General features: G+C 52.6%; 1 protein-coding gene across 1 annotated transcript in view; it reads left to right on the top strand.

Annotated features, from left to right (window-relative positions):
• The window catches only part of LOC147693383 (protein NSUN7-like), a 162218-nt gene that overhangs the window by 52671 nt on the left and 83189 nt on the right, over positions 1-26358 (top strand). Inside the window, exon 4 of the mRNA XM_086933716.1 lies at positions 20120-20272. Within this exon, the coding sequence (XP_086789842.1) occupies positions 20120-20272 (153 nt within the window). The remainder of the gene's footprint in view (positions 1-20119; positions 20273-26358) is intronic.

The following is a 26358-nucleotide window of genomic DNA, read 5'->3' as shown; positions in this document are numbered from 1 at the left end:
GCTCTCCTCGCTGGTCCTTTACTACGAGTGCCTCAGGCCGTCCTTACTGGTCCCTCACTACGAGTGCCTCAGGCCCTCCTCGCTGGTCCTTTACTACGAGTGCCTCAGGCCGTCCTTACTGGTCCCTCACTACGAGTGCCTCAGGCCCTCCTCGCTGGTCCTTTACTACAAGTGCCTCAGGCCCTCCTCACTGGTCCTTTACTAAGAGTGCCTCAGGCTGTCCTTACTGGTCCCTCACTACGAGTGCCTCAGGCCCTCATCGCTGGTCCTTTACTACAGGTGCCTCAGGCCCTCCTCGCTGGTCCTTTACTACAAGTGCCTCAGGCCCTCCTCGCTGGTCCTTTGCTACAAGTGCCTCAGGCCCTCCTCGCTGGTCCTTTACTACAAGTGCCTCAGGCCCTCCTCACTGGTCCTTTACTACGAGTGCCTCAGGCCGTCCTTACTGGTCCCTCACTACGAGTGCCTCAGGCCCTCCTCGCTGGTCCTTTACTACAAGTGCCTCAAGCCGTCCTCACTGGTCCTTTACTACAAGTGCCTCAGGCCCTCCTCGCTGGTCCTTTACTACAAGTGCCTCAGGCCCTCCTAGCTGGTCCTTTGCTACAAGTGCCTCAGGCCCTCCTCGCTGGTCCTTTACTACAAGTGCCTCAGGCCCTCCTCACTGGTCCTTTACTACGAGTGCCTCAGGCTGCATCACTGGTCCCTCACTACGAGTGCCTCAGGCCCTCCTCGCTGGTCCTTCACTACGAGTGCCTCAGGCTGCCTCGCTGGTCCTTTACTACAAGTGCCCCAGGCTCTCCTCGCTGGTCCTTTACTACAAGTGCCTCAGGCTCTCCTCGCTGGTCCTTTACTACAAGTGCCTCAAGCCGTCCTCACTGGTCCTTTACTACAAGTGCCTCAGGCCCTCCTCGCTGGTCCTTTACTACGAGTACCTCAGGCTGCCTCGCTGGTCCTTTACTACAAGTGCCTCAGGCCCTCCTCACTGGTCCTTTACTACGAGTACCTCAGGCTGCCTCGCTGGTCCTTTACTACAAGTGCCTCAGGCCCTCCTCACTGGTCCTTTACTACGAGTGCCTCAGGCCCTCCTCGCTGGTCCTTTGCTACAAGTGCCTCAGGCCCTCCTCGCTGGTCCTTTACTACAAGTGCCTCAGGCCGTCCTTACTGGTCCCTCACTACGAGTGCCTCAGGCCCTCCTCGCTGGTCCTTTACTACAAGCGCCTCAAGCCGTCCTCACTGGTCCTTTACTACAAGTGCCTCAGGCCCTCCTCGCTGGTCCTTTACTACGAGTACCTCAGGCTGCCTCGCTGGTCCTTTACTACAAGTGCCTCAGGCCCTCCTCACTGGTCCTTTACTATGAGTGCCTCAGGCCGTCCTCGCTGGTCCTTTACTACGAGTGCCTCAAGCCGTCCTCACTGGTCCTTTACTATGAGTGCCTCAGGCTGTCCTCACAGGTCCTTTACTACAAGTGCCTCAGGCCCTCCTCGCTGGTCCTTTACTACAAGTGCCTCAAGCCGTCCTCACTGGTCCTTCACTACGACTGCCTCAGGCCCTCCTCGCTGGTCCTTTACTACAAGTGCCTCAGGCTCTCCTCGCTGGTCCTTTACTACGAGTGCCTCAGGCCGTCCTTACTGGTCCCTCACTACGAGTGCCTCAGGCCCTCCTCGCTGGTCCTTTACTACAGGTGCCTCAGGCCCTCCTCGCTGGTCCTTTACTACAAGTGCCTCAGGCCCTCCTCGCTGGTCCTTTGCTACAAGTGCCTCAGGCCCTCCTCGCTGGTCCTTTACACAAGTGCCTCAGGCCCTCCTCACTGGTCCTTTACTACGAGTGCCTCAGGCCGTCCTTACTGGTCCCTCACTACGAGTGCCTCAGGCCCTCCTCGCTGGTCCTTTACTACAAGTGCCTCAAGCCGTCCTCACTGGTCCTTTACTACAAGTGCCTCAGGCCCTCCTCGCTGGTCCTTTACTACAAGTGCCTCAGGCCCTCCTCGCTGGTCCTTTGCTACAAGTGCCTCAGGCCCTCCTCACTGGTCCTTTACTACGAGTGCCTCAGGCTGCATCACTGGTCCCTCACTACGAGTGCCTCAGGCCCTCCTCGCTGGTCCTTCACTACGAGTGCCTCAGGCTGCCTCGCTGGTCCTTTACTACAAGTGCCCCAGGCTCTCCTCGCTGGTCCTTTACTACAAGTGCCTCAGGCTCTCCTCGCTGGTCCTTTACTACAAGTGCCTCAAGCCGTCCTCACTGGTCCTTCACTACGACTGCCTCAGGCCCTCCTCGCTGGTCCTTTACTACAAGTGCCTCAGGCCCTCCTCGCTGGTCCTTTACTACTAGTGCCTCAGGCTGCCTCACTGGTCCTTTACTACAAGTGCCTCAGGCCCTCCTCACTGGTCCTTTACTACAAGTGCCTCAGGCCCTCCTCACTGGTCCTTTACTACGAGTGCCTCAGGCCGTCCTTACTGGTCCCTCACTACGAGTGCCTCAGGCCCTCCTCGCTGGTCCTTTGCTACAAGTGCCTCAGGCCCTCCTCGCTGGTCCTTTACTACAAGTGCTTCAGGCCCTCCTCGCTGGTCCTTTACTACAGGTGCCTCAGGCCCTCCTCGCTGGTCCTTTACTACAAGTGCCTCAGGCCCTCTTCACTGGTCCTTTACTACAAGTGCTTCAGGCCCTCCTCGCTGGTCCTTTACTACTAGTGCCTCAGGCTGCCTCACTGGTCCTTTACTACAAGTGCTTCAGGCCCTCCTCGCTGGTCCTTTACTACTAGTGCCTCAGGCTGCCTCACTGGTCCTTTACTACAAGTGCCTCAGGCCCTCCTCACTGGTCCTTTACTACTAGTGCCTCAGGCTGCCTCACTGGTCCTTTACTACAAGTGCCTCAGGCCCTCCTCACTGGTCCTTTACTACTAGTGCCTCAGGCTGCCTCACTGGTCCTTTACTACAAGTGCCTCAGGCCCTCTTCACTGGTATTTACTACAAGTGCTTCAGGCCCTCCTCGCTGGTCCTTTACTACTAGTGCCTCAGGCTGCCTCACTGGTCCTTTACTACAAGTGCCTCAGGCCCTCTTCACTGGTCCTTTACTACAAGTGCTTCAGGCCCTCCTCGCTGGTCCTTTACTACAAGTGCCTCAGGCCCTCCTCGCTGGTCCTTTACTACAAGTGCCTCAGGCCCTCCTCGCTGGTCCTTTGCTACAAGTGCCTCAGGCCCTCCTCGCTGGTCCTTTACTACAAGTGCCTCAGGCCGTCCTTACTGGTCCCTCACTACGAGTGCCTCAGGCCCTCCTCGCTGGTCCTTTACTACAAGTGCCTCAAGCCGTCCTCACTGGTCCTTTACTACAAGTGCCTCAGGCCCTCCTCGCTGGTCCTTTACTACGAGTACCTCAGGCTGCCTCGCTGGTCCTTTACTACAAGTGCCTCAGGCCCTCCTCACTGGTCCTTTACTACGAGTACCTCAGGCTGCCTCGCTGGTCCTTTACTACAAGTGCCTCAGGCCCTCCTCACTGGTCCTTTACTACGAGTGCCTCAGGCCCTCCTCGCTGGTCCTTTGCTACAAGTGCCTCAGGCCCTCCTCGCTGGTCCTTTACTACAAGTGCCTCAGGCCGTCCTTACTGGTCCCTCACTACGAGTGCCTCAGGCCCTCCTCGCTGGTCCTTTACTACAAGTGCCTCAAGCCGTCCTCACTGGTCCTTTACTACAAGTGCCTCAGGCCCTCCTCGCTGGTCCTTTACTACGAGTACCTCAGGCTGCCTCGCTGGTCCTTTACTACAAGTGCCTCAGGCCCTCCTCACTGGTCCTTTACTACGAGTGCCTCAGGCCGTCCTCGCTGTTCCTTTACTACAAGTGCCTCAGGCCGCCTCGCTGGTCCTTTACTACAAGTGCCTCAAGCCGTCCTCACTGGTCCTTCACTACGAGTGCCTCAGGCTGCCTCACTGGTCCTTCACTACAAGTGCTTCAGGCCCTCCTCGCTGGTCCATTACTACAAGTGCCTCAGGCCCTCCTCACTGGTCCTTTACTACGAGTGCCTCAGGCCGTCCTTACTGGTCCCTCACTACGAGTGCCTCAGGCTGCCTCACTGGTCCTTTACTACAAGTGCCTCAGGCTCTCCTCGCTGGTCCTTTACTACGAGTGCCTCAAGCCGTCCTCACTGGTCCTTTACTACAAGTGCCTCAAGCCGTCCTCACTGGTCCTTCACTACGAGTGCCTCAGGCTGCCTCACTGGTCCTTCACTATGAGTGCCTCAAACCGTCCTCACTGGTCCTTCACTACGAGTGCCTCAGGCTGCCTCACTGGTCCTTCGCTACGAGTGCCTCAGGCTGACGCACTGGTCCTTCACTACGAGTGCCTCAATCCGTCCTCACTGGTCCTTCACTACAAGTGCCTCAGGCTCTCCTCGCTGGTCCTTTGCTACAAGTGCCTCAGGCCCTCCTCGCTGGTCCTTTACTACAAGTGACTCAGGCCCTCCTCACTGGTCCTTTACTACGAGTGCCTCAGGCCGTCCTTACTGGTCCCTCACTACGAGTGCCTCAGGCCCTCCTCGCTGGTCCTTTACTACAAGTGCCTCAAGCCGTCCTCACTGGTCCTTTACTACAAGTGCCTCAGGCCCTCCTCGCTGGTCCTTTACTACAAGTGCCTCAGGTTGCCTCACTGGTCCTTTACGACGAGTGCCTCTGGCTGCCTCACTGGTCCTTCACTACGAGTGCTTCAGGCTGTCCTCGCTGGTCCTTTACTACGAGTACCTCAGGCTGACTCACTGGTCCATTACTACAAGTGCCTCAGGCCCTCCTCACTGGTCCTTTACTACGAGTGCCTCAGGCCGTCCTTACTGGTCCCTCACTACGAGTGCCTCAGGCTGCCTCACTGGTCCTTTACTACAAGTGCCTCAGGCCCTCCTCACTGGTCCTTTACTACAAGTGCCTCAGGCCCTCCTCGCTGTTCCTTTACTACAAGTGCCTCAGGCTGACTCACTGGTCCTTTACTACGAGTGCTTCAGGCCCTCCTCGCTGGTCCATTACTACAAGTGCCTCAGGCCCTCCTCACTGGTCCTTTACTACAAGTGCTTCAGGCCCTCCTCGCTGGTCCATTACTACAAGTGCCTCAGGCCCTCCTCACTGGTCCTTTACTACGAGTGCCTCAGGCCGTCCTTACTGGTCCCTTACTACGAGTGCCTTAGGCTGCCTCACTGGTCCTTTACTACAAGTGCCTCAGGCTCTCCTCGCTGGTCCTTTACTACGAGTGCCTCAAGCCGTCCTCACTGGTCCTTTACTACAAGTGCCTCAAGCCGTCCTCACTGGTCCTTCACTACGAGTGCCTCAGGCTGACTCACTGGTCCTTCACTACGAGTGCCTCAAGCCGTCCTCACTGGTCCTTTACTACGAGTGCCTCAAGCCGTCCTCTCTGGTCCTTTACTACGAGTGCCTCAGGCCGTCCTCGCTGGTCCTTTACTACGAGTGCCACAGGCCCTCCTCGCCGGTCCTGTACTACGAGTGCCTCTAGCTGCCTCACTGGTCCTTCACTACGAGTGCTTCAGGCTGTCCTCGCTGGTCCTTTACTACGAGTACCTCAGGCTGACTCACTGGTCCATTACTACAAGTGCCTCAGGCCCTCCTCACTGGTCCTTTACTACGAGTGCCTCAGGCCGTCCTTACTGGTCCCTCACTACGAGTGCCTCAGGCTGCCTCACTGGTCCTTTACTACAAGTGCCTCAGGCCCTCCTCACTGGTCCTTTACTACAAGTGCCTCAGGCCCTCCTCGCTGTTCCTTTACTACAAGTGCCTCAGGCTGCCTCACTGGTCCTTTACTACAAGTGCTTCAGGCCCTCCTCGCTGGTCCATTACTACAAGTGCCTCAGGCCCTCCTCACTGGTCCTTTACTACGAGTGCCTCAGGCCGTCCTTACTGGTCCCTTACTACGAGTGCCTTAGGCTGCCTCACTGGTCCTTTACTACAAGTGCCTCAGGCTCTCCTCGCTGGTCCTTTACTACGAGTGCCTCAAGCCGTCCTCACTGGTCCTTTACTACAAGTGCCTCAGGCCCTCCTCGCTGGTCCTTTGCTACGAGTGCCTCAGGCTGACTCACTGGTCCTTCACTACGAGTGCCTCAAGCCGTCCTCACTGGTCCTTTACTACGAGTGCCTCAAGCCGTCCTCTCTGGTCCTTTACTACGAGTGCCTCAGGCCGTCCTCGCTGGTCCTTTACTACGAGTGCCACAGGCCCTCCTCGCCGGTCCTTTACTACGAGTGCCTCTAGCTGCCTCACTGGTCCTTCACTACGAGTGCCTCAGGCTGCTTCACTGGTCCTTTACTACAAGTGCCTCAGGCTCTCCTCGCTGGTCCCTCACTACGAGTGCCTCAGGCTGCTTCACTGGTCCTTTACTACAAGTGCCTCAGGCCCTACTCACTGGTCCTTCACTACGAGTGCCTCAGGCTGACTCACTGGTCCTTCACTACGAGTGCCTCAAGCCGTCCTCACTGGTCCTTTACTACGAGTGCCTCAGGCTGCATCACTGGTAACTCACTACAGGTGCCTCAGGCCGTCCTCGCTGGTCCTTTACTACAAGTGCCTCAGGCCCTCCTCGCTGGTCCTTTACTACAAGTGCCTCAGGCCCGTCTCACTGGTCCTTTACTAGGAGTGCCTGAAGCCGTCCTCACTGGTCCTTTACTACGAGTGCCTCAGGCCGTCCTCGCTGGTCCTTTACTCAGGGGTGTGGAATTTAATGAAATATGTACTTGTCCATGGGACAAGTAGCTTCATAAATCTACATGTCCTGTAACAAAATGCACTTGTCCCTTTGGTGCCATGTAGTGCGCCGTCAAATAATGGCTGCAATCTCCTTATAGAAGAGCTCTGATAATAGCCTCTCTGGTTATGTCAGGCTAATACTATAGAAGGATTTGAATTTTGGAGTTTTTCACCAGCTCTTCTCTAATCTTTTCCCATACTAAGAAAGGTCGGCAATTTACCCCTGACAATGGCAGAAGTAAAGTTTCTTCCAGGGCTGGGAAAAATGTGGTTGGAGAAAAAGTAAACTTGTAAACACTCAACAGATTTCCACTGGGGCATATTCATATTTGCTCATGCTAAGATGCAATTCACAAATATTTCCTAGGACTACGGTTTACTGGCCTACTTAAGGAAATTCGTGTGAATTCATGAAAAACGTAAATCTGCATTAATACAAGGACATATATCATGGGTGCACTTTTGTGACTTTAACATTTGAGCCCCTAATTAAATATGAGTTAACCAAGACCTTTTGTTTTTAATAAAATGCTATCTCTTCCTATCTGTGAGCTTGCTTCATTGTGTGTCACAGCATTCTGCTCTTTTACAAAGTAGTTTTGTTCAGTGCCAGGAATTTCTATGGCAATGTGGCCTTTATGAGACCAAATACTAGCGGGCTAGTAAGAACGCGCTGGCAAACAGCACCACGCCTACCTGATAATCCCAAGGTAGAGAAAGGAGCATAGTGTAGGCCAAGTGAGTAACTAGAAAATTAAAATACCCCCCACGTTGATCCAAAGTTCTTATGACACCAAGCAAGCGAAAAAAGTTTTTGGAATCCTCGACAGAATAGCTCTTGTCTCTTCCATCTAAGCATCTATCCATTCATCCTTTCACCCACTGATATCTAGCCTTTCACCTTTACATTGGCACCCATTCATTTTTTTATCCATTAGCCTTTCACCAATCTGTTCATCCATCTGTTCATCAGTCAGTCCATCCGCTCATCCATAGCCAAACCTACCCATTCATCTCCAAACCTATCCATTTCAACCATCCATCCTTTCTCTCATCCATACACCCTCCATTTCACTCATCTATCCACCCTCCCTTTCACTCATCCTTCCACCCACCCTTCGACCCATCCATCAATCCATCCTTCCACTCATCCATCCATTTATCCTTTACACTCATCCATCCTTTCGCTCTCTAATCCTTACACCCTGTAACCCATCCACTCATTCACCCTTTTCTTCATTATAACAACTGTCCATCCACCATCCCTGTCACTCAACCATCCCGGTCACTCATTCATTCATTCATTCATCCATCCATCTATCTAGCCAGCCACACTTCCACTCACTCATCCTTTCACCCACACATCCGTTCATCCTTTCACATTAATTATGAATCTTAGTCTGCCGAGCTGCAGACACAAGGGGCCCATCAAGGGCTCCACCTCTACTGTAGCTGCTAAAGCGGGGCGTTCACGAAGCCCCTGTTCAAACCTACCCTGCCATCTCCAAATCTATCAATCCAACTGATCCATCCAGCCTTCCTTTCACTCATCCATCCTTTTGCTCATCCATCTATCCTTTCACCCCACACATCCTCCCTTTCACTCCTTTTCATCCACCCTTTCACTCATACCTCCATCCATCCTTTCACTCATCCATCCATCCACCCTATCCATCCTCCTATTCACTCCTCTATCCACCGACCCTTTCCCTTCCTCCATTTATGCTTTCGCTCGTCCATCCACCCTTTCGCTCGTCCATCCACCCTTTCACCCGTCCATCTTCCGTTTCGCTCATATATCCATCCACCCTTTCACTAATCCCTCCATCCACCTTTACACAAAACTGTTCACCCATCAACCCTTCCACCCAGCCACCCACCCATCCATCCATCCATCCCCACCCACTCAGCCATCTATTCATCTACTCTCTCACCCATTAATCCACCCTTTCAATAAGCCGTCCATCCTTTCACTCATCAATCCACTTTCAATCTATCCATCCACTCACCCAGCCCTTCATTCACCCTTGCACTTATCCTACCATTCTTTCACACATCCATCCTTACATCCATCCACTCATGCATCCATGCATCTACTGTTTCACTCCACTCATTCATATATCTATCCATCCAGCCTTTCACTCATTCATCCATGCATCTATCCATTCACCCTTTCACTCATTAATGTATGCATCTATCATCCACCATTGCATGTATTCATCCATGCATCTATACATCCAACCTTTCACTTATTCATACATGCATCTATCCATCCACTCATTCATCCATGCATCTATCCATCCACCCTTTCACCCATTCATTCATTTATGCATCTAAACATCCCCCCTTTCACTCCACTCATTCATCCAAATATCCATCCAGCTGTTCACTCATTCATCCATGCATCTATCCATTCACCCTTTCACTATTCATCCATGCATCTATTCATCCACCCTTTCACTCACTCTCCCGCCCACCCTTTCTGTGGACTTGCAGACTGAAGAGGCCCATCAAAAACTCTACAGCTGCTGTAGTTGCTACAGTGGTGTGTCCACAATGCCCCTGGTGCAGGCACAAAGTGAGATGAGAGGCCTAGTGCAAGGACAGAATTGGGGGTGGCCAGGCCTGCATGAAATCCCATGGGGAAACTAATGAGCTTTAATGTAAACCCTTGATGACGTAAGATATGAGAGGCCAAGGGGAGCAGGTCAGAGAGGGCGGCGGAGGGTGGGGTGGAGTTAGCATGTTGAGGCCCGGGTGTAACATAAGGTGTAAAGGGAAACACAAAGTGCAAAGGAGGGGGTTCATGAGAAGGGAAATCAAAGTGAGTTGAAGATGAGCAGGGATATTGGAGCCCTATGAGGCCCAGGAGTGGAGGAGAGAATACAAGGCAGGGGTCATACAGTTCAAGTCAGAGCAAGGGGCCAAGAGGCAGAAAAAGCAGCCTCGTACATGCCATTGCTGCAAGTGTACTGGAGCTGCCGAAGCTCGATTTGTATCTCATGCTTGAAGAAAATAAAAAGACCAGGGGAGGGCCTGGAAGCCACACAAGCGTATCGAGCTGGCTCCAACTTTGAGCTCTGCTTTATCATTTTGTTGTTCTGCTCTGAGGAAATTAAAGTGCAGGCCCCAGCTTTTGCATTGACCCTTTCACTGCCAATAAACTGCTCAGAGCAACTTATTTACTGGCTGTGACCTACAGGGTTATACAGCTGTGTATCATAGTACCATAAAACTGTCTACTTGTCCTTTGGACAAAATGCAGATTAAAACCTCTTGCCCTCCTAAGAAATCTAGATGTCTCGGGCGTCGGGAGATAGGAATTCCCCACCCCTGTTTACTACGAGTGCCTCAAGCCGTCCTCACTGGTCCTTTACTATGAGTGCCTCAGGCTGTCCTCACAGGTCCTTTACTACAAGTGCCTCAGGCCCTCCTCGCTGGCCCTTTACTACGAGTGCCTCAAGCCGTCCTCACTGGTCCTTCACTACGAGTGCCTCAAGCCGTCCTCACTGGTCCTTTACTATGAGTGCCTCAGGCTGTCCTCACAGGTCCTTTACTACAAGTGCCTCAGGCCCTCCTCGCTGGTCCTTTACTACGAGTGCCTCAAGCCGTCCTCACTGGTCCTTTACTACGAGTGCCTCAAGCCGTCCTCACTGGTCCTTTACTATGAGTGCCTCAGGCTGTCCTCACAGGTCCTTTACTACAAGTGCCTCAGGCCCTCCTCGCTGGTCCTTTACTACGAGTGCCTCAAGCCGTCCTCACTGGTCCTTTACTACGAGTGCCTCAAGCCGTCCTCACTGGTCCTTTACTACGAGTACCTCAGGCCGTCCTCGCTGGTCCTTTACTACGAGTGCCTCAGGCTGCATCACTGGTCTCTCACTACGAGTGCCTCAGGCTGTCTCACTGGTCCCTCACTACGAGTGCCTCAGGCTGCATCACTGGTCCCTCACTACGAGTGCCTCAGGCTGCATCACTGGTCCCTCACTACAAGTCCCTCAGGCTGCCTCGCTGGTCCCTCACTACAAGTGCCTCAGGCTGCCTCACTGTCCCTCACTACGAGTGCCTCAGGCTGCATCCCTGGTCCCTCACTACGAGTCCCTCGGGCTGCCTCGCTGGTCACGCACTACAAGTGCCTCAGGCTGCCTCACTGTCCCTCACTACATGTGCCTCGGGCTGCCTCAATGGTTCCTCACTATGAGTGCCTCAGGCTGCCTCACTGGTCCCTCACTACAAGTGCCTCAGGCTGCCTCACTGGTCCTTCACTAGGAGTGCCTTAGGCTGCCTCACTGTCCCTCACTACAAGTGCCTCAGGCTGCCTCAATGGTTCCTCACTACGAGTGACTCAGGCTGCCTCACTGATCCCTCACTACAAGTGCCTCAGGCCCTCCTCGCTGGTCCTTCACTAGGAGTGCCTCAGGCTGCCTCACTGTCCCTCACTACAAGTGCCTCGGGCTGCCTCAATGGTTCCTCACTACGAGTGACTCAGGCTGCCTCACTGATCCCTCACTACACGTGCCTCAGGCCCTCCTCACTGGTCCTTCACTAGGAGTGCCTCAGGCTGCCTCACTGTCCCTCACTACAAGTGCCTCGGGCTGCCTCAATGGTTCCTCACTACGAGTGACTCAGGCTGCCTCACTGATCCCTCACTACAAGTGCCTCAGGCCCTCCTCGCTGGTCCTTTCCTAATAGTGCCTCAGGCTGCCTCACTGGTCCTTTACTACAAGTGCCTCAGGCTGCCTCACTGGTCCTTTACTACAGGTGCCTCAGGCCCTCCTCGCTGGTCCTTTACTGCAAGTGCCTCAGGCCCTCCTCGCTGGTCCTTTACTACAAGTGCCTCAGGCCGTCCTCACTGGTCCTTCACTACGAGTGCCTCAGGCCCTCCTCGCTGGTCCTTTACTATGAGTGCCTCAGGCTGACTCACTGGTCCTTTACTAAGAGTGCCTCAGGCTGCCTCACTGGTCCTTTACTACAAGTGCCTCAGGCTGCCTCACTGGTCCTTCACTACGAGTGCCTCAGGCTGCCTCACTGGTCCTTTACTACAGGTGCCTCAGGCCCTCCTCGCTGGTCCTTTACTACGAGTGCCTCAGGCCGTCCTTACTGGTCCCTCACTACGAGTGCCTCAGGCCCTCCTCGCTGGTCCTTTACTACAAGTGCATCAGGCCCTCCTCGCTGGTCCTTTCCTAATAGTGCCTCAGGCCCTCCTCGCTGGTCCTTTACTACAAGTGCCTCAGGCTGCCTCACTGGTCCTTTACTACAGGTGCCTCAGGCCCTCCTCGCTGCTCCTTTACTACGAGTGCCTCAGGCTGACTCACTGGTCCTTTACTACAAGTGCCTCAGGCCCTCCTCGCTGGTCCTTTCCTAATAGTGCCTCAGGCCCTCCTCGCTGGTCCTTTACTACGAGTGCCACAGGCTGCTTCACTGGTCCTTCACTACGAGTGCCTCAGGCCCTCCTCGCTAGTCCTTTACTATGAGTGCCTCAGGCTGACTCACTGGTCCTTTACTACAAGTGCCTCAGGCAGTCCTCGCTGGTCCTTTACTACGAGTGCCTCAGGCTGCTTCACTGGTCCTTTACTACAAGTGCCTCAGGCTGCCTCACTGGTCCTTTACTACGAGTGCCTCAGGCCGTCCTTACTGGTCCCTCACTACGAGTGCCTCAGGCCCTCCTCGCTGGTCCTTTACTACAAGTGCATCAGGCCCTCCTCGCTGGTCCTTTCCTAATAGTGCCTCAGGCCCTCCTCGCTGGTCCTTTACTACGAGTGCCTCAGGCTGACTCACTGGTCCTTTACTACAAGTGCCTCAGGCCGTCCTCACTGGTCCTTCACTACGAGTGCCTCAGGCCCTCCTCGCTGGTCCTTTACTATGAGTGCCTCAGGCTGACTCACTGGTCCTTTACTAAGAGTGCCTCAGGCTGCCTCACTGGTCCTTTACTACAAGTGCCTCAGGCTGCCTCACTGGTCCTTCACTACGAGTGCCTCAGGCTGCCTCACTGGTCCTTTACTACAAGTGCCTCAGGCTGCCTCACTGGTCCTTCACTACGAGTGCCTCAGGCTGCCTCACTGGTCCTTTACTACAGGTGCCTCAGGCCCTCCTCGCTGGTCCTTTACTACGAGTGCCTCAGGCCGTCCTTACTGGTCCCTCACTACGAGTGCCTCAGGCCCTCCTCGCTGGTCCTTTACTACAAGTGCATCAGGCCCTCCTCGCTGGTCCTTTCCTAATAGTGCCTCAGGCCCTCCTCGCTGGTCCTTTACTACAAGTGCCTCAGGCTGCCTCACTGGTCCTTTACTACAGGTGCCTCAGGCCCTCCTCGCTGGTCCTTTACTACGAGTGCCTCAGGCTGACTCACTGGTCCTTTACTACAAGTGCCTCAGGCCCTCCTCGCTGGTCCTTTCCTAATAGTGCCTCAGGCCCTCCTCGCTGGTCCTTTACTACGAGTGCCACAGGCTGCTTCACTGGTCCTTCACTACGAGTGCCTCAGGCCCTCCTCGCTGGTCCTTTACTATGAGTGCCTCAGGCTGCCTCACTGGTCCTTTAATACAAGTGCCTCAGGCTGCCTCACTGGTCCTTTACTACAAGTGCCTCAGGCTGCCTCACTGGTCCTTTACTACGAGTGCCTCAGGCTGCCTCACTGGTCCTTTACTACAAGTGCCTCAGGCTGCCTCACTGGTCCTTTACTACGAGTGCCTCAGGCCGTCCTTACTGGTCCCTCACTACGAGTGCCTCAGGCCCTCCTCGCTGGTCCTTTACTACAAGTGCATCAGGCCCTCCTCGCTGGTCCTTTCCTAATAGTGCCTCAGGCCCTCCTCGCTGGTCCTTTACTACGAGTGCCTCAGGCTGACTCACTGGTCCTTTACTACAAGTGCCTCAGGCCCTCCTCGCTGGTCCTTTACTACAAGTGCCTCAGGCCCTCCTCGCTGGTCCTTTACTACGAGTGCCTCAGGCTGACTCACTGGTCCTTTACTACAGGTGCCTCAGGCCCTCCTCGCTGGTCCTTTACTACAAGTGCCTCAGGCCCTCCTCGCTGGTCCTTTACTACGAGTGCCTCAGGCTGCTTCACTGGTCCTTTACTACAAGTGCCTCAGGCTGCCTCACTGGTCCTTTACTACGAGTGCCTCAGGCCGTCCTTACTGGTCCCTCACTACGAGTGCCTCAGGCCCTCCTCGCTGGTCCTTTACTACAAGTGCATCAGGCCCTCCTCGCTGGTCCTTTCCTAATATTGCCTCAGGCCCTCCTCGCTGGTCCTTTACTACGAGTGCCTCAGGCTGACTCACTGGTCCTTTACTACAAGTGCCTCAGGCCCTCCTCGCTGGTCCTTTACTACAAGTGCCTCAGGCCCTCCTCGCTGGTCCTTTACTACGAGTGCCTCAGGCTGACTCACTGGTCCTTTACTACAGGTGCCTCAGGCCCTCCTCGCTGGTCCTTTACTACGAGTGCCTCAGGCTGACTCACTGGTCCTTTACTACAAGTGCCTCAGGCCCTCCTCGCTGGTCCTTTACTATGAGTGCCTCAGGCTGACTCACTGGTCCTTTACTACGAGTGCCTCAGGCCCTCCTCGCTGGTCCTTTACTATGAGTGCCTCAGGCTGACTCACTGGTCCTTTACTACGAGTGCCTCAGGCAGTCCTCGCTGGTCCTTTACTACGAGTGCCTCAGGCTGCTTCACTGGTCCTTCACTACGAGTGCCTCAGGCTGACTCACTGGTCCTTTACTACAGGTGCCTCAGGCCCTCCTCGCTGGTCCTTTACTACGAGTGCCTCAGGCCGTCCTTACTGGTCCCTCACTACGAGTGCCTCAGGCCCTCCTCGCTGGTCCTTTACTACAAGTGCATCAGGCCCTCCTCGCTGGTCCTTTCCTAATAGTGCCTCAGGCCCTCCTCGCTGGTCCTTTACTACAGGTGCCTCAGGCCCTCCTCGTTGGTCCTTTACTACGAGTGCCTCAGGCTGACTCACTGGTCCTTTACTACAAGTGCCTCAGGCCCTCCTCGCTGGTCCTTTACTACAAGTGCCTCAGGCCCTCCTCGCTGGTCCTTTACTACGAGTGCCTCAGGCTGACTCACTGGTCCTTTACTACAGGTGCCTCAGGCCCTCCTCGCTGGTCCTTTACTACGAGTGCCTCAGGCTGACTCACTGGTCCTTTACTACAAGTGCCTCAGGCCCTCCTCGCTGGTCCTTTACTATGAGTGCCTCAGGCTGACTCACTGGTCCTTCACTACGAGTGCCTCAGGCCCTCCTCGCTGGTCCTTTACTATGAGTGCCTCAGGCTGACTCACTGGTCCTTTACTACGAGTGCCTCAGGCAGTCCTCGCTGGTCCTTTACTACGAGTGCCTCAGGCTGCTTCACTGGTCCTTCACTACGAGTGCCTCAGGCCCTCCTCGCTGGTCCTTTACTACAGGTGCCTCAGGCCCTCCTCGCTGGTCCTTTACTACGAGTGCCTCAGGCCCTCCTCACTGGTCCTTTACTACGAGTGCCTCAGGCCCTCCTCGCTGGTCCTTTACTACGAGTGCCTCAGGCCCTCCTCACTGGTCCTTCACTACAAGTGCATCAGGCCCTCCTCGCTGGTCCTTTCCTAATAGTGCCTCAGGCCCTCCTCACTGGTCCTTCACTACGAGTGCCTCAGGCCCTCCTCGCTGGTCCTTTACTACAGGTGCCTCAGGCCCTCCTCACTGGTCCTTTACTACGAGTGCCTCAGGCCCTCCTCGCTGGTCCTTTACTACGAGTGCCTCAGGCCGTCCTTACTGGTCCCTCACTACCAGTGCTTCAGGCCCTCCTCGCTGGTCCTTTACTACGAGTGCCTCAGGCCGTCCTTACTGGTCCCTCACTACGAGTGCTTCAGGCCCTCCTCGCTGGTCCTTTACTACGAGTGCCTCAGGCTGACTCACTGGTCCTTTACTACAGGTGCCTCAGGCCCTCCTCGCTGGTCCTTTACTACGAGTGCCACAGGCTGCTTCACTGGTCCTTCACTACGAGTGCCTCAGGCTGACTCACTGGTCCTTTACTACAGGTGCCTCAGGCCCTCCTCGCTGGTCCTTTACTACGAGTGCCTCAGGCCCTCCTCGCTGGTCCTTTACTACGAGTGCCTCAGGCTGCTTCACTGGTCCTTTACTACAAGTGCCTCAGGCCCTCCTCGCTGGTCCTTTACTACAAGTGCCCCAGGCCGTCCTCGCTGGTCCTTTACTACAAGTGCCCCAGGCCGTCCTCGCTGGTCCTTTACTACAAGTGCCTCAGGCCGTCCTCGCTGGTCCTTTACTATGAGTGCCTCAGGCTGCCTCACTGGTCCTTCACTACGAGTGCCTCAGGCTGCATCACTGGTCCCTCACTACGAGTCCCTCTGGCTGCCTCGCTGGTCCCTCACTACAAGTGCCTCAGGCTGCTTCACTGTCCCTCACTACGAGTGCCTCAGGCTGCATCACTGGTCCCTCACTAGGAGTCCCTCAGGCTGCCTCGATGGTCCCGCACTAGAAGTGCCTCAGGCTGCCTCACTGTCCTTCACTACGAGTGCCTCGGGCTGCCTCACCGGTCCCTCACTACGAGTGCCTAAGGCTGCATCACTGGTCCCTCACTACAAGTCCTTCAGGCTGCCTCACTGGTCCCTCACTACGAGTGCCTCAGGCTGCATTACTGGTCCCTCATTACGAGCGCCTCAGGCTGCTTTGCTGGTCCCTTATTACGAGTCCCTCAGGCTGCCTCGCTGGTCCCTCATTACGAGTCTCTCAGGCTGCCTCGCTGGTCCCTCACTGCGAGTGCCTCAGGCTGCATCACTGGTCCCTCACTGCGAGTGCCTCAGGCTGCCTTGCTGGTCCCTCATTACGAGTCCCTCAGGCTGCCTCGCTGGTCCCTCATTACGAGTCCATCAGGCTGCCTCGCTGGTCCCTCCTTACGAGTGCCTCAGTATGTGGACGTGTATTTCTTGCACTCAGTGAAATCCGACATTGCTGGGCCTAAATTTACCGGGCGAGATAAATAGCTCCAGTTATGAGTTCATCCTTGCTAATGGGAATAACATGTGGACATTTGTGAGCAACATCGCACCTGGAGATGTGAGAATGTCATGCACATTGCTTTCGCGTAGTTACATGAAATTATGGCAAATTTATGCAAAGTTACATGTAATCATGTGAAACGCTATTCGTAATTTCATGCTATATTTGAGTGCAAAATGTGATGTTTCCTTGCAAACTTTTTGGGCTATTGCTCCCTTGCGTTCTGCAAATTGAACATTTGTGGTAAATGTTTATGGCAAACGGCACTTAATTACGCAAAATCGCATTATGGGGTCATTTCAAGAATTTTGCATAAGAAAATATCGAGAAAATCCCCAAAATATGCGAATTACACTGTTGTGATTTCAATTTCCCCCAGGCCTAATCCAATCCTGATCACTTTCATTTCCCCTAAGCATCCTGCAGAAATCAATGAGGACTGCTGCTGAAATGAGGAGATACAATGAACCAGGCTCGGACTGCACCCATGAGGGACCACACCTAGCAGTGACTGGCCAGGAGGCCCTCTTCAGTGTTTCTAAAATGAGTAGCCACGGAGTCAACGGGCCCTGCCGTGGTGGTGCCCCCACAGTCCGTCAATCTGTCCTTCGCTCCCCTACACCAGTGGAAGCCACCGCGGAGCAGTGTGGTACTTGCGCCACTCAGTGGAAGGGCAGAGATTACTTCTGGACGTCCGGCGGCATGAGGGGCGGCTACTGCTGGCATCATTGGTACAGCAACCGGTCCATGACTGGTAAGCAGTCCAGGCCGCCGGTCCATGACTGGTAAGCAGTCCAGGCCGCCGGTCCATGACTGGTAAGCAGTCCAGGCCGCCGGTCCATGACTGGTAAGCAGTCCAGGCCGCCGGTCCATGACTGGTAAGCAGTCCAGGCCACCGGTCCATGACTGGTAAGCAGTCCAGTCCACCGGTCCATGACTGGTAAGCAGTCCAGGTCACCGGTCCATGACTGGTAAGCAGTCCAGGCCACCGGTCCATGACTGGTAAGCAGTCCAGGTCACCGGTCCATGACTGGTAAGCTGTCCAGGCCGCCGGTCCATGACTGGTAAGCAGTCCAGGCCACCGGTCCATGACTGGTAAGCAGTCCAGGCCACCGGTCCATGACTGGTAAGCAGTCCAGGCCTCCTGCGGTCACAAATTAATTCTTAGTCGTTGAGTGTGTCCATGCAGTCCGCTGCTTACCAGTCACAGGATAATAAGGGCATGAGATGGAGCAGGCTTTGGGCCAGCAGTGGGTGGACACAGCACTTGCAGCCCAGGTTAGGCACAAGGGCTGTCCACGAGACCTATTGCATTGCAAATGCTTGTTATATATTCTAAACCTACACTTAAACTTGTTGGATGCACTTTGATATTAAGCGACAAGTGGGGGATAATGACAGTATAATATACACCTGGTTTTCATTGTGTATGTGGCAGTCTCTATGAAGACTTCCTTTGCCTTATGTTTTTTTTTTAAGAGGTTTCTTTTATGGTCATATTTTTATATGCCGAATAAAGATTATTATTATTATTACTATTATTAAGTCGGTAAGCACTATTTTATTTGATGCTCTTCCCCTATTCTACAGACTACCATGCAGCACGACACCTGCTTTTATTTACATTTTTGCTAACGGGGTTCACTTTAACTATAGCGACCACACTTTTTAATGTATCTATTTATTTTAGCAGCGCCGTCAGAATTTAGAGGCCACGCTTACTTATTTATTTAGTTTACTAGCGCTCAAGCGGCGCTTTCACATTCACAGAGGCAGCGCCAGTTTCTTTACACAAACTGCGTCTAAAGAAAGGTACGCGGCTGACATTAAAGGGAAAGTGCGGCCTAGGCGCTTTTTCCCCAAAAAAATCAGTTTGTCAACCTGACAAACAGATGCATTTTTTTGTCAAAGCCCCCATGCCACGGTTTCACTTTAATGTCAGATACGCCCCTTTCTGTAGGCGCGGCTTGTTTAAAGAAAGGGGAGTGGCCTTCATTAATGTGAAAGCGCTGCATGGGTGCCAGTAAAAAAACAAATATTTGCAATGCAACAAGTCTCACATTTGCAAGACTTTAAGCTATTGCATTGTCAATACCTTAAGCCCCTGCTAATGCGAGACCTATTGCATTGCAAATGCTCGTGTAAACTTACCATATGCAGACTGCAATAAAAGAGGCCACTCTACCACTAGGTAACCTTTAGACTACATGCAGAGTTTCCTGAAGTACTTTGACACACAGTCCACAGGAGCCTCCTTCTCACAAAGGATCCATCACCAGTGATACATGTCCACTTAGAAACCAAGGCCCATATTTATCAATATTTCACGCAACGCAATGCAGCGATCCACCTTGCTGTGCTGTGTGAAAAAGAGAGTGCAGGAATGCATCATATTTAAATTATACAAAGCATTCCTGCTCTCTGCTTGTGCTGGTGCACGCACTGCTGCCTAGCAGCAATACAGTAACCCTTGCATGGTGCAAGGGTGCACGCGTTGTAGGCAGGGTTGTTTTCAAGCAAGAAGGGACACCTTCCAGCACACAAACAATTCTGACAGGTTTTTTCCTCTTTCTATGTGTGCTGCAGAATGCAGGAAAAAACGAGGAGAAATAAAGATATTGTTTAATTGACACTGGTGGGGAGGTGTACAATTCTGATGCATTCCCAGGTCTACCAGTGTTGGTAAATCTAGGAATATGTCCGATTGCATGGCAGGATGTGTGGAAACACCCGCACTCCATCCACGGGTCGCCCCCTGCTGCTGAGTAACAGAAGGCAGTGATTTGCACTGCCTTGCGTTACTCTAGATTGGTAAATCTCACGTAGGTTTTGCGACACAAAGCCTTGATAACTATGGGCCCTAGGGTCCACCAAGATGCCCATAGAGAGCTGCTACTTAGGAGCCCACCTTACAAAAAAATATTGAGCCCACCATACACATTTTTTTTTAATCCAAGGCAAGAAACCGACCCTAAGATGAAGCATGCCAGATGGATGGGCGAGGGTTCAGCCTCCTTAAAAAGAAGAAATTAAATGTAATTATAGAATGTTGCAATATACCTAAATAACTTGGAGGAACAAGATATCCTGTGTTACTCATGCTCTATGTATTTCAGAATATTACTTTGCAGGGACCATAGCCTGTCAGTGTGATGGTTGCCATGGCTCTCAGGCCAGGTGACCCACAGATTGCTAAATTGGTAAACACCAGGCAGGATGAACCCTTTTCAGCCAGACTCAAAACTGAACTTCAGCTGTGTAGGGAGGGAGAGCATTCACTGGTGGGGACCAAAACATGGACGACAGCCAGCGAGCAGAGAGAGAACATGTGTATTGTCCAGTTTGGGTGAGGGTTAACCTCCCCTGGTGGTGAAGGGTCATTCCTTTATGCGCATTAACTCACCCTCACTTTCTCCCTCACAGCCACCGGACGAAGCTCGCCGCAGCCTTCGCCCGAGTGCGGATCCGGAGAGAAGTCTCGTCCCTTTCATGCCTCCTACCAGAGTTCGTGCAGAAATGCCAAAACATGACAGGATCGGTGCCATTCCACGCCTGGGTGAATAAGATGAAAATCAGGTGAGGCGCCCAACCAGCGTGCACTGTGGGGACATCGTGAGCATGATGGGTGATGGTCCTGGCGGGATCATGTGCGACACTTCATGGCATGCTCTGGGGATGGATTCTAGGACAATGTGCTAGAAAATCTTACAGGATGCAACCTAATTTTAGGACTTACTACTTGTACAATAAATACTGCATGAGAAATGCATAGATTGCTGTGTTAATGCTGATGCACTGTGCTATGTATCCACTGTTGTTACACATGACACACTTGTACAAGTGTTTAAAAGACGTGGCTGCATTAAGCAGCCTATCACTGTGTGTAAAAATACACCCACCATCTTGTGACCCTAAGCAAAGGAGCGCCGGTGGGTCAATAGCCTTCGCCACCTGCCCCGTTTATCACCAAGAGAAAGGCTCTGTGGGAGGACCCTGTGTTGGGACAGGACTGTCCCCTGTGTGCGTGTGCAGACATGTACCCCGCGCCCTGAGTAAACCATATCCTTGTCATGCATGCACTCAGAGGCCTGGGGTGTTGGTTCACGACTGTCATCTGTGTGCGTGTGCAGTCACGTACCCCTGCCCTGAGTAAACCATATCCTCGTCATGCATGTGCTGAGAGGCCTGGGTGTTGGGACAGGACTGTCCCCTGTGTGCCTGTGCAGACATGTACCCCGTGCCCTGAGTAAACCATATCCTTGTCATGCATGCGCTCAGAGGCCTGGGGTGTTGGTTCACGACTGTCCCCTGTGTGTGCGCATCAAACGCATAGTTTCTGATCCTAATCAGTGCAAAACGCAGATGAAAGACACCCTTGAACGACTAAAAAACAGAGGATACCCTCCACCGATACTGGACTTAGCTATGTCAAGATGCGAGAAAACAAGTAGGCCTGCCTTGCTGCAACCCAAAGCTAAAGATCAATCAGACCGGCTGGTCGTGGTATCCAAATATTCCAACATCTCTAACAGATTTCAATCCATCATTCGAAAACACTGGTCAATCTTAACACTAGAACCAGACTTCATGGGTCTCTTCAAACAACCACCTATTTTCGCCTACACAAGAGGGAGAAACCTGAAAGAACTTCTATGTAACCCCAATCAGGAAGATAAACCAACGGTATACAAGGGACTGAGACCATGTTACAACTGTTTGAACTGCAACAACTGCATTACTGGAAACACCATATGCCATCCTATGAAAGGACACTCCATCAGACTTAAAGTGAATGCCACGTGTAATTCTAATAATGTCATTTACCTTCTCAAATTTCCATGTGGCAAATGCTATGTTGGTCACACCGAGAGAAAAATCCGCACTAGGATTTTAGAACATAAAAGCAACATCCGGACCAACAATCTAAAATCTAGTGTGGCTTCTCATTTTACTGAATCCAGACATACAGTGTCCCAACTTAAATTTCAGGTTTTGAACAAGTCCAATTCAGTCAAAACAATAAGACTAATCTATTGAAACGTGAAAACTTCTGGATCCGATTTCTTGCCACGATGGCTCCTAACGGGTTGAATGATCGCATTGAATTTTTATGTTATTTGTAATCTTACTGCATTATTTCACTGTTTGAACATTTCTGCAGCTCACATGTTTATGTTATTCTCTACTTTTGTTTTACTTGATTTTTTTACTTGTCCAACATGGCGACCGTTTCCTTCACTTTCCCTTATCACAACTTGGTCCTTCTTTTATTTTATTTTTTCACTCACGCGCCACTCACCATCTTCCCTGTTTATCATTTCGATACTTAACTCACACGCGCACGCTGACTAACTGCACTGCCGTCCCGCTGGTTCTCCGCGAGGCACTTCTATCAGATTTACCGAGTAAGTAACTCACGGGGGAGTTCCCTCTCGCTCTTCTACCCGCAAACACGACGTTGTTATCTTTCAGTCACTTGGGATATCAGTCTGTATACACGAGTGCTTTGACGTTTTGAGCACATTTCGGGTTTAAACACACTTTAGATTTCGAATCCACTTGGTATATGGTCAGATCTTGGCAACACTTCGGATTTCCGCCTTTTCTCTCTGCAGACCCCGTCACTTTCCTCAGTTTCTTTACACCCTTCTAGAGACCACGGTTTTTCTTGGGTATTTACACGTGTGAGACATTTTCTCATTAGTACATTTTTCATGTGACCTCATTACTGATTCTGGCTCCATTCCGTTTTTCATTTTAGAGTATTCCCTTGAAAAACGGCTCAGGCCCGAAATGCATCGGGATCTTTGTTGAGGATTATATATATGGATGTATTGAGTGTGCCATAACACAATTTCGGTTTGACATACAAAGAAAATATTCAGCTTGAAAAAATTAAAATGTGAAACCACATACATAAACTTGTTGATCAATTCATTGATGGAATAAGACTACGGTCCTTTTGGTTGTGCACTGGAGCGTTCCCCTCCCAGCAGGGGGACCCTTAATTTATTGTAAACCATATCCTTGTCATGCATGCACTCAGAGGCCTGGGGTGTTGGTTCACGACTGTCATCTGTGTGCGTGTGCAGTCACGTACCCCTGCCCTGAGTAAACCATATCCTCGTCATGCATGTGCTGAGAGGCCTGGGTGTTGGGACAGGACTGTCCCCTGTGTGCCTGTGCAGACATGTACCCCGTGCCCTGAGTAAACCATATCCTTGTCATGCATGCGCTTAGAGGCCTGGGGTGTTGGTTCACGACTGTCCCCTGTGTGCGTGTGCAGACATGTACCCCTGCCCTGAGTAAACCATATCCGTGGCATGCATGCACTCAGAGGCCTGGGTGTTGGGACAGGACTGTCATCTGTGTGCGTGTGCAGACATGTACCCCGTGCCCTGAGTAAACCATATCCTTGTCATGCATGCGCTCAGAGGCCTGGGTGTTGGTTCACGACTGTCCCCTGTGTGCCTGTGCAGACATGTACCCCTGCCTTGAGTAAACCATATCCGTGGCATGCATGCACTCAGAGGCCTGGGGTGTTGGGACAGGACTGTCCCCTGTGTGCGTGTGCAGACATGTACCCAGTGCCCTGAGTAAACCATATCCTTGTCATGCATGCGCTCAGAGGCCTGGTGTGTTGGTTCACGACTGTCCCCTGTGTGCGTGTGCAGACATGTACCCCTGCCCTGAGTAAACCATATCCGTGGCATGCATGCACTCAGAGGCCTGGGTGTTGGGACAGGACTGTCATCTATGTGCGTGTGCAGACATGTACCCTGTGCCCTGAGTAAACCATATCCTTGTCATGCATGCGCTCAGAGGCCTGGGGTGTTGGTTCACGACTATCCCCTGTGTGCGTGTGCAGACATGTACCCCTGCCCTGAGTAAACCATATCCGTGGCATGCATGCACTCAGAGGCCTGGGTGTTGGGACAGGGCTGCCCCTGTGTGCGTGTGCAGACATGTACCTCTGCCCTGAGTAAACCATATCCTTGTCATGCATGCACTCAGAGGTTTCCGGTGTTGGGTCAGGACTGTCCCCTGTGTGCGTGTGCAGACATGTAACCCCTGCTCTGAGTAAACCATATCCTTGTCATGCATGTGCTGAGAGGCCTGGGGTGTGTGGAGAATACTGACACCCAGAGCATGGTTCTTCGGTCTTGGGGAGCAAATCAAACACATCCCTAAGAGAAGGGATAATGTCGCGGGACGTAATCACGGGGAGGTGGGGACAGTATATTGTTTTTCAGGTCCGCAGTTTACATGACAGATATTTTTTCAGTTATTGAAGAGTGCACTGCGTTCCTTCCTCACTCCGGTATATTTCACTACCATCCAGTGCTCAGATCCTGCAGTGACATCCTTGGGTGAGTGGTCTTTGCAGGGGTAGTGTGACTCCCTGATGAAGACACGTGGTGATTGCGAGGCAGTGGGGTCCACTTCCGGATAACAGGCCTGCCGTATACCGGTAAACGCTTTGTGTGTGCAGATCCCCTCCCACGCCCCCCCCCCCCCACCCCACTGCACAATACTGATTGCAGTAAATAGGGCACTGGTAAACATACCATTATGAGGTTTGTGGTGCTGGGTGTAAAGTGCTCTCTTCTCTTGAGCTCCTTTGGTCGCAGCACTGACACAGGCTGCGGGCGGCAGGATGCTTCTAGCTGATTCTAGAAGAGGGAAGGCAGATTTAAAGAGTTTAGGGGAAGGGATGGGCTCCCCTAGGGCACAGAAGTAAGTGTGGGCGAGTGTGCTTGCTTTAAGTCTTACCAATCTAGGTGGGGTAGCGTTGACTGCAGATTGCATGGAGAGCCTGGTGAAGGAGGAAGCCTCTTGGGACAGTGGTACCTCGAATGATCCCCCAAGAGAAGGGATAGCTCTGTAGGGTAGACTGAGACTTGAACCAGTGGAGACCAGGTCAGCCTGAGCTTCTGGATGGACGGTCACTCATCTCAATCAACTAAGTGACCCTGCACCTGATGGGACACACACCTTTACATCCAGAGGGAGACCGATACATGGGAAGGCATGCTGGGCACAGCAAAGGGCTACTAATCCCAAGGGTGTCTCCTGGTACTTGGAATCCCTCTGTGTCTGTCTTGTCTGAGTGGTGGCTCCTCTGCTGGCACTCTGCCAGGGCATGGGGGGGGGGGGGTGTTGTGGGTATGTATGGCCCTTTGTAGAGTGTATTACTAATCTCAGATTCCCCAGGTCCACGCCCGAGTAGCTCATCAACTCCAGGTTTTTGTCTTGTGTTCTGGGAGCGTACAACTGATTTAATAATGGCATAAAGAGGGCTGCAAGTCCTAGAAAGCAAAACTAAAACCTAGACGGGGTGAGCTGCCCACCCACGCACCGGGGTAACTTGAGATCTCTGGGTGTGGAAAGGTCCTCATCACTTTAGACCCACAGGAAGGGCACTCTTAACCCATGAGAATATCCGATCCTCCCCTAGACCGGGGTGGTGAATTTAATAACCTACAGAATCATTGTATGTTCCTTATCATACTACTAAGAGTGCGGGAGGCCTAGGGGCCAGAGTAGATCCAATGTCCCCATCTGAGAGTAAGTGTTATGTAACCTCAGCCTGAGTGCAGAAGGTCTAGTAGGCCTGTTCCCTAGAAGGCGTCACCTTATCAGTTCTCATCATGGAGGTTTCCGTTCGCACCCACATTCAGGGATGCTTGTTTTTTAGGAGCGGTATTGTCGCTCAGCAGTCCTGGAGCTGTCTAAAGACCAGATGGTGCCACTACCTTCATTTGTGGATACTAGGGTCAATCTGGTCGCGACTGTTGAAAGAGTGGGCGCCCAGTCATTGGGGAATACCGGGTGTGGTCAACGCACCCCTGCAGACACCCACACTAGGCCTGACCAGCCTTCTGCTGTTCACCACTGCAAGCTGCCCCATTATTGGCTCATCCTTGGGAACCGCCCTGCTTCAGGGTCTTCAATCCCCTGGGATAGGCCACATGGTGGCCACCGGCTGATAAGTGGCTAACTGAAGGTACAATGTCTAATTTAACCTCTACGCCTTCGCCAGTGAATACCCTAATTTCAGACGCGTACCCAGCGTAACAAGCGGAAGCAGAGGCCATGTCTTTGCAAGTTCTCTACCGTCCCAGACATTGGTTCACCGCTGGTGGAGTGGTCCCAAAAAGACGTGTTGTAATGCGCACATGCTTTGGGAAGCCTGATTAGTGAAGCCAACGGAAGAGAAGAAAGCCTTATGCACTGAAGGGAATTTGGTCAGGCCCTGCTGGATGATCACTGAGTGACCTCAGAGGTACTCAGTAGGAGTGACGCAGCATGCCTTGTGCTTAGGTTGGAAAAAAGGTAGCTGTGAAGCTGGAGAGCCATTGGGTGACCTCCAGTGCGTTGTCTTCTCTCTGAATGCAATGTTAGCCGGCCCCTGCACTTATGCGATGGGGAGGACCACATTACGCAGCAGGGCTGTCTATACAGACAGAAAAGGCAAATAATGCAGCACATATTGTGATATCTGTTAAAATGTGTAAAAAGGACAAAATAATGAAGGAATACTGTCTGTGCAAAGGTTTCGCCTCATTAGTACCGGGGTATCACTCTAATACAACACTCGGAAACTGAAATGTGGCCAATGAGCCTTTTCAAAGGGGCGTTTAGCAGCTTTTTTGGGTAAC

The sequence above is a fragment of the Lissotriton vulgaris genome, chromosome 8, assembly GCF_964263255.1.
Source record: "Lissotriton vulgaris chromosome 8, aLisVul1.2, whole genome shotgun sequence".
In the NCBI taxonomy this organism is placed as follows: Eukaryota; Metazoa; Chordata; class Amphibia; order Caudata; family Salamandridae; genus Lissotriton; species Lissotriton vulgaris.
This window is presented reverse-complemented; position numbering and strand designations above follow the sequence as displayed.